The 12979-nt window shown below is 39.2% G+C and overlaps 1 protein-coding gene across 3 annotated transcripts in view; it reads right to left on the bottom strand.

Moving 5' to 3' along the window:
* Positions 1–2237: 2237 nt before the first annotated feature.
* Positions 2238–12979, bottom strand: part of kita (KIT proto-oncogene, receptor tyrosine kinase a) — a 30449-nt gene continuing 19707 nt past the window's right edge. For all 3 annotated transcript variants that reach the window (XM_077220560.1, XM_077220562.1, XM_077220561.1), the window contains exons 13-21: positions 11578–11688; positions 11356–11494; positions 11169–11251; positions 10309–10439; positions 9296–9418; positions 8274–8385; positions 8091–8190; positions 6449–6554; positions 2238–5268 (exon numbers count right to left, since the gene is read on the bottom strand). In XM_077220560.1, the coding sequence (XP_077076675.1) occupies positions 5095–5268; positions 6449–6554; positions 8091–8190; positions 8274–8385; positions 9296–9418; positions 10309–10439; positions 11169–11251; positions 11356–11494; positions 11578–11688 (1079 nt within the window). In that variant the 3' untranslated portion in view covers positions 2238–5094. The remainder of the gene's footprint in view (positions 5269–6448; positions 6555–8090; positions 8191–8273; positions 8386–9295; positions 9419–10308; positions 10440–11168; positions 11252–11355; positions 11495–11577; positions 11689–12979) is intronic.

Here is a 12979-nt window from a genome sequence, read left to right as displayed (position 1 = left end):
CTATGGTAAAAGGGGGAATCACCAAGCTTCGCTGGGCTACTGATGCCATTCAAGCCTTCAATGAACTAAAGAATCGGTTTACCTCTGCTCCCATTCTGCATCATCCTGACCCCAACGTACCTTTCGTGGTGGAGGTTGACGCATCCAACACTGGCATTGGAGCCGTCCTCTCTCAACGCCAAGGTAATCCACCCAAACTCTTTCCATGTGCCTATTACTCCAGAAAACTCTCCTCAGCTGAACAGAATTATGATGTTGGCAATCGTGAATTATCAAATGGCAATCGAAATCACTCAGGCTCACGCACAGAACCCACCACCTCCTGAATGCCCGCTCAACCGAACCTTTGTTCCCCTAGGACTACGAGAAAAGGTAATCCACTGGGTGCACTCCTCCACAAGCTCTGGCCACACAGGCATCACTACCACAGTTAGACTATTAAGAAACCGGTTCTGGTGGGAGATTTTACAGACAGACACCAGCACGTTCGTGAATTCTTGTTACACCTGCGCTGCAGCAAAGACCTCCAGACAACTACCAGCAGGACTACTACAACCCCTACCCATCCCACAACGACCATGGTCCCACATCGCTATTGACTTCGTCACCGATCTACCAGTCTCTCAGGGTAACACCACCATACTAACGGTCATTGATCGTTTCTCCAAGGCATGTCGACTAATACCACTGTCTAAGCTCCCATCAGCCTTCGAAACCGCAGAACACCTCTTCCACTTTGTATTCCGCTATTATGGTCTTCCTGAAGACATTGTCTCCGACAGAGGTCCCCAGTTCACATCAAGGTTTTGGACGGCCTTCTTTCAATTACTTAATGTCAATGTCTCACTTCAGGTTACCACCCTCAATCTAACGGACAAACGGAACGACTAAACCAAGAGCTCACCAAATTCCTCCGAATGTATTGTCAGCAGAACCAATCCGACTGGAGCCGATTTCTTCCCTGGGCAGAATATGCACAGAACTCAATTCTCAAACCCCCAACAAAATTAACACCTTTTCAGTGCGTTCTGGGGTTCCAACCCCCGCTGTTTCCATGGTCCGGTGAGCTGTCCGAAGTACCTGCTGTCAACGACTGGTTTCAACGAAGTGAGGCTGTTTGGATCCAAGCGCATGTCCACCTACAACGGGCCATAAACAGGGGTAAGGAGCAAGCTGACCGCCATCGTCGCCCCAGTCCCAACTACAATCCTGGACAGTGGGTGTGGCTTTCAACCCGAGACCTCCGTCTGCGATTACCCTGCAAGAAACTCAGTCCCAGGTATGTGGGTCCTTTCAAAATTGCGAGACAAATCAATTCTGTGTCATACCGCCTTGAATTACCAGCCACTTATCGTATTTCTTCTACTTTCCATGTTTCTCTACTGAAACCTGCCGGTGGTCCGAGGGTGGAGGAAGGCGGTGACTCAGGCCCCCCACCCATGATCGTGGATGGCGAGGAGGCATTTCAAGTGCGAGATTTGCTAGATTCCAGACGTCGGGGACGCCAGATCCAATATCTGGTAGACTGGGAGGGGTACGGTCCAGAGGAGAGGGGGGGGGGGGCTCTGTCACGAACGCCGGTGAAGATTCCCCTGTCGGCCACCGGAGGTCTCACTCTCCTGAATACTAACGGTAGCTTTGAACTACACTTCCCAAGAACCCACATACAGGGACTGATTACTGCACACCTGATCCTCATAACCAGACTATTTAAACCCTGCTTGTTCATACACACATTGCGAAGTCTTGTTTGCCCCGGCTGCATTTCTGAGCGTTATCCTATCATTGTATCTTCTGTCTGTGTTTTGACCCTGCCTTGGATTACCGACTACGACTCTTCTCTGCCTGCCATTGATCTCTGTTTCTCTCGGACCTTCACTCCTGTTGTTCGCTGCCAGCCCTGAACCACTGCCTGTTTTGACCACGTTTGATGTCCTGTCTCTTACATTGTTGTTAGCCTTGGTATTTCGACCCACGCCTGTTTGTACACTGAGCCTGCTATATTTAAATAAACTGCACATGGATCCTACTCAGCCTGCTTCTGTGTTACACCTGTAGTCTATTTTGAACTGTAATTATTTAATTGTTTTCTTTTCCAAGCATTTAGTTTTCAAAGTAATGTCTCACAGTGTTTTTTAAATTTATTTATGTATTTACTTTTTTAAAGAACACCAACAATATTGCTCCATGATGGCAAAAAAACTTGAAGCTAATAATCTTAATAATTGCAAGATTCATAGTTTCAATTATTTATTTACATACTGAAGTAACAAGAGCTACACACAGGATTTGCACATTTTTCTTCAAAATAAAAACTGTAAAATAAATATACAATAAAATACATTAAACAATCCTTTCTGGGACAAAACACCTTTCAATCATTTCAAAATGCATATGAGAACTGTAGTGACTATGCGGTCACAAATGGGATTCCTGGACCATCTGTCTTTATTGTCACGTGTTCCTCCTTTCATCGATAATGCAAACACTGAAAATACTGAAAAGTCAAGCAACGCTGAATATAATATAAATGGATTAAATATATAACCAACTGTACCTGGTGTGTCTGAAAACTGCACTTATGAATAAATGAATCAAGAGGCAAAATAATGACAGAAGATAATAACGTGAAATTACATGGAAGTGACAAACTGTAACATACAAAAATATATGCAGCACATGAGAGAACGTACCGTGATAACAAAACAAGAAGCAACATTTTGATTTACATATATATATATTATTTACATACAGGAAAAGAGCAAACAGTGATGGTGTGTATGTAGCGGCTGAACATCGATTGCTTCAGCTCTATAGTAATTCAGACAATCTGAAGTTCATTAACTACAGTCATTCTACTGGAGGAACCCATCAGTGCTCTGGTATTTTAACAGCAAATGACCTGCATTTACACATTCATACACGCTCACACAGACTCATTAGCGCAAATGCAAGCAAAAGCCAGTACACAACAGGAACAATGTCCCAGTGTGGCGAAAAGGAGCGGTGGAGATGGGATCCGGCCGAGTTGGATCTCCCCGGCTGAGTCCTTGTGGAAGTGAGACATCCGCCGCAGGAAGCAGCTGGACACAAAGAACAGAAGGAGACCTGGAAAACGAGCTACTGACTGAGTCCCCAGACTACTGATGTTTGCACAGCTATGAGTACTGCGGTTGGTGTCGACTGAATCATTCAGTACGTAGCTCATATTCGGACGAATACTCTGCCCTTTTTCCTTTGGCAGTGGAATGAGAATCCTATTGGCTCATCTAAGTAACAGAAAGCCACTCTTTTTGCCCTAGGTCTGAAAGCCACCCGTCTATTGGCAGATCCTTCATTGGCTAATCCTACAGAGATCAAGAAGCCATTGGCACCCATTTCTACACAGCAGCAGCAGCTTTCTATTGGCTCAACCTTAAACGGTACTATTCTCATTGGCTAAAGAGCAGAGAAAACATTTCAGGCACAACAGTTGGTGTGGTAAGTAGAAGTCAGAGTAACTGAGTCAAGTCTGTAGGAAATGATAACCCACGATTTCCACAAACACAAGAAAGCAGAGCGACGATGCCATCTCAGAGCGGTCTCTCCTTGAAACTACCAGACCCCCACCGTACTTTTTAAGTACAAAATTAGAAGCAACACAGAAACTAGCAAAACCATTCGAATATACAAAAGAGCACTACTCTCCCAGTTTCATTACAGATAAAATGTGGAATAACTCCCATTTTTTTTCTGGACCAATGCTACAGAAGCTACTGATCTTCTACAGTCCACCATTCTGGAACCACATCATACATAAAACTACTCAAAGAAGCATTTTCAGTGTGTTGAAACAAGCTATGTCTGTGCCACACAAATTAAATGAGTATTCTATTTACCAAATATGTTCCTTAAAGCACACAGGAGAAGAGGAAGACTGTTTAAAGTGATACCTAAAAGAAACACGGTCTAAAAGTTTGATACGTCAAGCTTGAATTACTGCTTGACTGGATAATTTTGCTGTCCCAAATTACATTTCCTGGAAAAGGAAAATACAACACAAGCCAATAATATAATACTGCTGTGGAATCAAAATATCGCTGAGTGTTTAAAGTAAACAATGAACTTTGATGAATTGCCTCTTCTTGTCTCAACACCTTTCCTGACAGCAAACTGAAATGTACCTTAATTTGGCCTATTTAAACGTAAAACGTCTTACAAATTCAGCTGCCAAAATACTATTCCAAATGCAACATGCATCAAGTAGCTTGTTTTTGGCTTGTGCAGCAACATGATCATGCTGTCAAAGTTACAAAGTTATTGCTGCTTATACATATAATTTGTAAATAGTGTAGCCTTTTGAGTTCGATATTTGAATTTATGAATTTTTTGGAAAGACCTGCAAAATAGTTGATAGTGAATAATAAGTGTGATTTACTCTCACACCAGGCTCTTTTACTACTGACAGTCTGACATATTCAACACATGAGTGTTACAATATCTTAAAATACCTATAATGCATTTTCGGCTAAAAGATCACATCAACTTGAATGCCAAGATTTCAGAGATGGTTTGGTAAAGTCTAATTTCCAATTGTTTCATAGTGATCCATCATGATTTCTGGATCTAGTCTCTCACTTGAAACAGCCTGTTTGACTTCTGTTACTTGTAAAGACTTGAAAATTAGCAAAAGAAGCATTATTGGGTTTATAAATCCCATGTAATAAATCAAAGGGATTCTACAACAAAAAGAAAAAAGTTCAATCCTCCTGCAGACTCACAATGAAGATATAGTACCATGGGATGATACCAGCATTGATTATTAGCTGTCTCAAAAGTTTGATGTCCCACAATTCCAAAGAATACATGAAATGTAAAAGGAAAGCACACCATCACTGTCCTTTCTGGCAGGGGGGCTTATATACACAATCTGCGAGAAAGGTGAATGGAAAGAATACGACTGATCGAAAATCTCCTTTGGGATCCAAGAGCAATGTTTTCCACCAAAGTCCTTGTGCATGTCAGACAGCTACAATGACGCTTAGCTAAGGCGAAGGGTCTCAGTAGATGAATGGCATCTGTTAGAATGCCTGCTTTTTACTGGGAATCAGATCTTCACACTGGAGGGTGATGTAGACCTGTCCCTTCCAAGAAGACGTCATTGTTGGACAGCAGGGGCTGAGTGGCGGTACTGTGACTGCCTACTGAGTTTAGCCGCTGGACAGGAGAACTGGATTCCTCACGGGGCCCCGGAGCAACAGGCAACCTGGAGCTGAAGTTTAAGTAAATCTGAAGAAGAGAAAGGAGATGTGGTGTCAACCACAAAGAAAAGGCGTCATACGTCATACGCCAGTTTTATTCCACTTCTCTGAGTTTGTGTCAGGAAATCGGTGTTTTCTGAGCAAATCTGCTCTTTTGCATTCGTTTTTTACTATTAATCACATTCGTAAAAATACTATTAATCACAGCCGCAAAAGAACTGAAATGACAGTCTTCATCTTCGTCATCTGAGAAATGTTATGAGAAATGTACTCTTTGTATTCACAATGGTTTAATATATGTTTTTTGTAGAAATGAAAATGTCATGTGGTATAAAGTGAGAATGGGAACATTTCCTTTACACCTTACATGTGACTAATTTTCAAAACAGCTTATTATATATTTTCAAGCTAAAAAGTGTACAAATATCATGAATTATTAATTAAAGGTGCAATACGTGATTCTCTACAGAATTTTCTTTGTTATTATGGTTGAAAGTATCCTCATATCCTGATAGCAATCACTATATTAAGAGTTCTAAATGTATTTTTAGAAATATATAGATCGTCTGTGGAAGGCGTAGGACCATAAAATGTTCGTTCGATCATTGCGTTCGGTCCGAATTAAACGATTGCATGTGCTCCCTGTCAGTCAATGTGTTTTTGCATACCACGTATGCAATGACGCTGATGAGGTATGATTTTTGCATGAACAGGCGCAGACAACATACATCATCAGCGTGTTTCAAGTACGCTGTGCAGACAGAGCGAGAATGGCATGCAAACAGTGTTTTACATCCGTTATTGTAGCACTGTTACTTACTGTACTGTAAAATATTCTCACAAGTGAATGATACATGATATAATCCAATAACAATATTATCCAATATTAATGATATAAAAAAATGATATAATCCACGTGTTTTTTTTTAACAAATATTAATAAATAAATAATAAATATTTTTCTTCATTAGTATATCAGGACACTTAAATCTGTTTCTTTTTCGACTTTATGCTCCACCCTCCAAAATACAAATCTTAATTCAGGAATTAAAAATACGTTTATCATGTTTCAAATCATTGTATAAACTACATTTTCAATATACTTTTCCAAAAATGAATAGATTCAAACAAAATAACTAGCATCATACCATTGATCCATGCATGGTTACAATGTTTTGTGGTCTAAAAAGGAAATAAGAAAGACATACATGTTTGGTGCTGTCTGAGATTTGCTGTTCGATTTTCTCCACTATCTTGGTAAATGAAGGTCTGTTGAGGGGGTCGGCGTCCCAGCATGAGTGCATGATCTCGTACCTGAAACAACAACAGAAGCGGCGCTGGTTTTATTGGGAACATTTCAAGGTTATTATAGTTTTGCATTTTTAAATTAGTTTTTATTGTAATATTATTTTCAAATTTCCTATACATTTCAGTCTAGTTTTAATTAGTTTCATTAATGTATTTTTTTAGTTTTAGTTTAGTTTTTATTTTGTGAACACATTTCTATTTAGTCTTTATATATTTAGTTTCCGTTTTTAGTTTTAGTAATTATAGTTTAGCAGAGTAAACAGAACACTTTCAGTTAAAGACTTTTAATTTCAGCAAAGTTTAATTGTTTGCAGTTTATATTTAACTCTTGTGCAAACCTATTAATAATAAAAATAAAATAATTGCTTGAGATCCAAACAAATGCAAAAATTAAAAAGTAAAAATTATTCATTCATACTCATTCATATTATAGATTAAATCTTGTTAAACGTGGTGTATAAAAAATATTATTATGATTATTATTTTATGGTTATTTCTATGATTAATCCTTTCAAATATTTTTCTGGTATTGATCCATTTATGCTTTTTGTCTATTGTTATTTTAATACCATATACTCATAGTTATACTCATGATTTGCATATGGTCTAGGCATGATGGAAATACTTATTTGGCCATTTCTGCTTCTTAGGGCTGGATCACACAGAAAGCATTTTTTGCTATGAGAAATGACAGACGCGAGCGCAATGGTCATACATGTCCGTCTAGACTAGAGCATGTTTTGCGAGTTCACACTTACATGTCAAGGCAAGTCACCTTTATTTATATAACGCTTTTTACAATACAGATTGTATCAAAGTAGCTTCACAGTGATAACATGAAAATAATACAACAAAGTTTGTTTCTAGAAAAAAATTGCATCATCGTCCACCTGAAATAAGGCAGATCAGTAATATTGTTGAATATTAAATGTCCCCAACTAAGCAAGCCAAAAGCCAAGGCAACAGTGGCAAGGAACCAAAACTCCATCAGGTGACAAAATGGAGAAAAAAACCTTGGGGCATCAAATTAAACAGAGTAAAGATTACGCGTATTTGGTGTGCTATCCATGGGAAGGGCTCCAAGCTCTGAATTTTTTGCCCGAACTCGGAATTTTTTGCCCAAACTCAGAGTATTCCCTCCGGTTGTTGTCAGAGTAGTTAGAACTAGAAGTGAGGAGATGATAAGTCTGCTGTATATATATCTCTTGATTCGTTGATTGGGTTGACTAACTGAATATGCTCCACACGTGTTTAATTAGCATTGATTATCTGAATGCGCTCCACAGGTCTTTAATTAGGTTTAATTATCTGAACTTGCTCCTCCCGTACTTCGTTAATAAAACATCATTTAAATTGAAAAATAAAGTCCAATGGAAAAACGTGATTTTATAATTTCTATTTTATGTCAGTTTACGAAAACGTCTTAGTTTCAGTTTTCGTTTAGGAAAATAAACTTGGAACATTGTTTTAGTGTGAAAATGCTGCCAATATCATGTTTTTAACTGCAGAAATATATTTGAACTAATTAAAGCTCAGTCTTACATTTCACTCGGGGAAAACTCTGGTGACTCCATTCGGTATCCTTCCTTGATCATCTTATAGAATTTAGAGTCCACAGGCATGCCCGGGTAAGGACTACTCCCTAAAGACGCACATTATGAATATTTGGATTAAAAGCAGTATATAATGCCAAGTCAAAACAATTATGAGATAAGTTTAACTTACCGAGGGAGAAGATCTCCCACAGCAGGATGCCATAAGACCAAACATCACTCTCAAAGGTGTACACACACTCAAAGATGCTCTCGGGGGACATCCACTTAACTGGAAGACGGGCCTGTGCAGATAATATCCTCATCAAATACATTCCATTCCTTAACAACATAGGTAGAGCATGAAGGCATGCAGTACAACACACATTACTTGAAGGATTCAGTCTGTGACTACAAATGAAACAATTCACAATCAAAAGCTTTGCTTTGAAACCTCAATCATACAGTTTTGTTCTAGTTAGCAAGCGGTAGATTGACAATAACTGACTTGGTTGCAGAATAAATATACAAAAAGAATGCAGACTCAAATACTATCAACACTATAGTCCAAGTTTGCTTTTAGCATGAATCCAGGATGCAAATGGCGTAGTAGAATATAATAGCATTAGCAACATTAGCGTTCTGCTTTATGCAAATTCTGGAAAATAAATCAACTGTCTTAACATTGCAGAAATTACCCCGTTCCTGGCTTGTTTTGCATCAGCCTCTTGCCATTGTAAGACATTGGGTAATTCACGCCTAGTACATGTCTTAACATGAATAAAAGCTCTTGTATTTTAAACTGAACATTGTCATTTTGCTTTAGCAGGGATTTCTTCGCAGTAAGCTCTTTGGATGAAGCACATCCAACACCCACAGAATAGACTTAAGAAGAGGGTTTGACACTGTTGGATGACAGCCATTAGAAGTGCATCAAAGCAAAGTAAAATCATCCAATTATAAGGAAGTGTCTTATTTATGGATTACACATTCTTTTTTCCACAGCTTTTCATGATTATGTATAGTTAAGCTCTGGTTCCTTAATGTCAAGCATCACGTAAGAAAACTATGATCTGTGCTTGACTATTCACTTAATCCGATAATTAGTATACAGTGTGACATTTAAAACCTAGTGGGAAAATCTACAAATAAAATAAATTTAAGGTTAAAGTTAAAGTTGTTTATATGTCACATATAATGAGAGTTTATACTTACATTGCCCTTAACAACATAGTTTGAGTCAGTAGTGATGTCTCGGGCTAGTCCAAAGTCACAGATCTTGGCCACTCTGCCTTGGGTGAGGAGAATGTTTCTGGCTGCCAGGTCTCTGTGAATACACTGCACAAACACACATACAATAAACACACATAAAGAAATACTTGCCATCATACACACTAATATATTATGTATTAAAGCAGAGACATTACAAGGGATGGAGACAGAAAACTTATAATGTAGAAAAATTAATGGGGGAAACTGGCCGTATTGCTGTAATGGATATTTTGTTTTTAATCGTGATTTGACCAAAAGAAGCTACATTTACGATACAACTGTGGTCAGACTTAATTGCTAATTTGAAATATGTTATTAAAACGTAACCTTGACAAACAGTTTTTGTGATTTCTGCCTTTCGCAATTCAAGTAAAAAGAAGCTGTACTTGTATGCCTGTTACCTGCATAGAATTTAGCGTCCTGGAGGCAATAACAAAATGATAACCAAGAGGACTGGCTTCCCTTGTAAAGGGTTTGCTTAATACTGCTTTCATATGTCAGGACTCTCACATATTTACAAGACCAGTGCCAATATTCAAAACCTCATTAGCAGAAAAGTGTTGAACATACCATATTCCAAGTTAGGGTTGAGGTGCTGAAATGAATTCACTGACAGAAAACTCACATGCCCACTTAACAGCGGGACTAATTTAGTTTCCTTCCACTAAATTGAATACTGGACCTGCTGACTAGAAGGGGAAATGTGATATTTCTCGGAATGACAACTCTGTGAGTGAGTGTGTGCATGTGCTTGACAACTTGTGTGCATTTGTGCATGACTTTGTGTAACCCGATCTAGGACTGGGCAGAGGTAATGGAATGTGAGCCAGTGGCATTGTAGAGGAAAAGAGAGAAGATCTGCAGTATGGGATTACTGCAAACACTCGGAATATAAAACTCACCATCCGTCAGAAAGAACGAATGCAAAAAAAGACAAAAAACCCCAAAACACTTACGTTCTTGGATGCCAGAAAATCCATCCCTTTGGCTACTTGGTATGAGAAGCTAAGAAGATCCTCAGTGTCCAGAGTCAAGCCATCTTCCTGCAGAATCTCACTGACGGCATCCGTATCGCTGTATGAATCACCTAAAGGGGTGACAAATTCTGTTAAGAATAGACAAGAAGGTACAAGATAAGATGAGACACAAAGAGCTGAGACGAGAAAAGAAGGTACAAGGTGAGACGAGACAAGAACAGACAAGAATAGGAGACAAGGCACAAGACAAAACAAGATGAAATGAGACAAGAAAAGAGATGAGATGAATGAGAGGAGACAAGAAGAGAAGGCACGAGACAAGAGGAGGTGAGACAAGAAGAGATGAAATGAGATCAGAAGGCACAAGACCAAGAGATGAGATGACATGAGAAGAGATGAGAAGACAACTGACAAGAAGGGTCATAATAACAAGATGAGAGAAAAAATAAGAGACGAAGAAGATAAGAAAAGAGAAGACAAAAGAAGGGAGACAGAAGGTGAGATAAGACGAGAATAGAAGAGAAGACTAGAAAAGGGGACGAGAAGAGATGAGACAAGATAAAAGAACAGATCAGAAAAGACAATAAGAAAAGAAGATAACAGATAAGAAAAGAGAAAGGAAGGAGAATAGATGAGACATAAGGGTCAAGACAAGATGAGAGTGATGAGAGTCATGAGACAAAAAGAGATGAGACCAGAGAGAAAAAAGAAAAGGCACGACAAGAGAAGAGAAGACAGGACAAGATGAAATGAGACAAGAAGAGATTATATGACATGAAAAGAGATGACAAGAAAAAAGGAAAGAAAAGATATGATAAGACACAAGACATTGATCCAACCTTTATTAAGTGATCTTCTGTTTTCTGAGGACATAATTCCCAATACAGAGGGCTTCATGGTCATGTATCCATTCCTGCTCTCACTGTGATCAAACATAAACTCTTTTTAGTGAACTCAAAAGCACTTTCACGTTTGGATTGATCATGACTTTCATAACTAACTACCAGTTACATTAATCAAACTTACTTTGGTTCTGGCTGCAGCATGATGTTTCTATAGTAAGAGTCTGCTTCCAGTGTAGAGGAGTAGAAGGATTCTCTCCTTCTGCGCAGGAAGTTCAACAGGTCACCAAAACAGCAGTACTCCGTTATAACTAGCGTTGGACCTGTGCAACAGACCAGTTCAGTAATGAAGAACAACATTATACACACAAACCTGGAAAAATAATATCTAGCCTTAGCCTCTCACCTCCTATAGTGCAGGCCCCTAGCAGGTTGACAATGTTAATATGGTTGCCAAGATAACTAAGCACCTTTAGCTCAGACATCAGAGCCTCTTTCTCAGTGGCATGGGCACTTGCTGCGGGGAAAAAAGACCAAGACAAATAAAAGCATTAATAAAACAACAAAAAAACATCACAATTTCATTGAAGTAATACATCAAAATACACAGAGGGATAGGGATGGGAATCGAGAACCGGTTCTTCTTCAGAAGTGAACACGGCTAATCGTTCTTGATAATCATTCTTGATGATCGTTCTTCTTCAGAACCGGTGCCCAGTGAACCGATTCCTTGGAACCGTTAGCATGCTTGCTTAACGATTCCTCTTATCGGTTCCGCTCGTTGCAAATGTGTCATGACGTCGCACACGCGCTACTTTGTTTTGGTTATATTTCACGTGAAAAGACGACAATGCGGTCCCTTGCAACACTTGTGAATTTTCAATTTCGTCAAAGGGAACTACCTCCATTATGCAGAAACATTTGGCCACACAGCATGCAATTCATTTGACACGAGTGTGAGTAATTAAAAATGCTCCAACTACTTTAAAAGCCTACATCTGGGCACATTTCGGCTTTTATGAAAAACCTGGTAAGCACGACCTGGAGAAGACACAGAGCGTGTGCGCTCATGTCACGCACAAATAGAATATGCAGGAGGTAATACCACTAACTTGAAATACCATGTTAGCCGTGTTCACTCGAGCTGTTATAACGCCTGCAGAGTCTGACTGCTTTAGAGTAGCCTAAGCATGAGCTCCAATATCACCCGGATCCGCAGCCAAAAACAAATCATCCACCCGCCCTAATGTTATCTGATTTAGGTATCCGCACCCGATGGTCAAATTACAAGTATTCTGTGTTTTTACGCGTGATTATAAATGGATGATCGTCTTCAACAACGGACTCGTTGACGGATGCGCGCGTCTCAGGGTAACATTATACACTGATGAATGAGCGCTGCTTTTAAATGAACATTTCTTTAAAAAAAAACTTGATTTGTCAGAATTTCATTTTCTTAATGGCATAAACAGACTTTAGTCCCATGAAACTTTAACTGGAATGTCACTGTTTCTGTCACTGCGACTTCCCGAACAGGCGAACACACACACGCGTGCGCACGCACACATCACTTTTGAAGTAAAATTGAAAATTGGATGCAGTGCATCGTAATGCATCGAGATATCGAATTGAACTGAATCGAACCGAACCATGAGATCAGTGTAGGTTCAAACCACTAATACTCTGTGCTGTGTCTTCTGATCAGATATTAAAGCGAGTTAACACAAACAAACACATTTGTACTTATTCCAATCACCCAATGAGAATCGATAAGAGAATCGATAAGGAATCGAATCGATAAGCAATAT

The sequence above is a fragment of the Siphateles boraxobius genome, unplaced genomic scaffold, assembly GCF_051911475.1.
Source record: "Siphateles boraxobius isolate OS27281-9 unplaced genomic scaffold, OSU_SipBor_1 8, whole genome shotgun sequence".
In the NCBI taxonomy this organism is placed as follows: domain Eukaryota; kingdom Metazoa; phylum Chordata; class Actinopteri; order Cypriniformes; family Leuciscidae; genus Siphateles; species Siphateles boraxobius.
The sequence above is the reverse complement of the archived record's forward strand: the minus strand, read 5'-3'. Positions and strand labels throughout refer to the sequence as shown.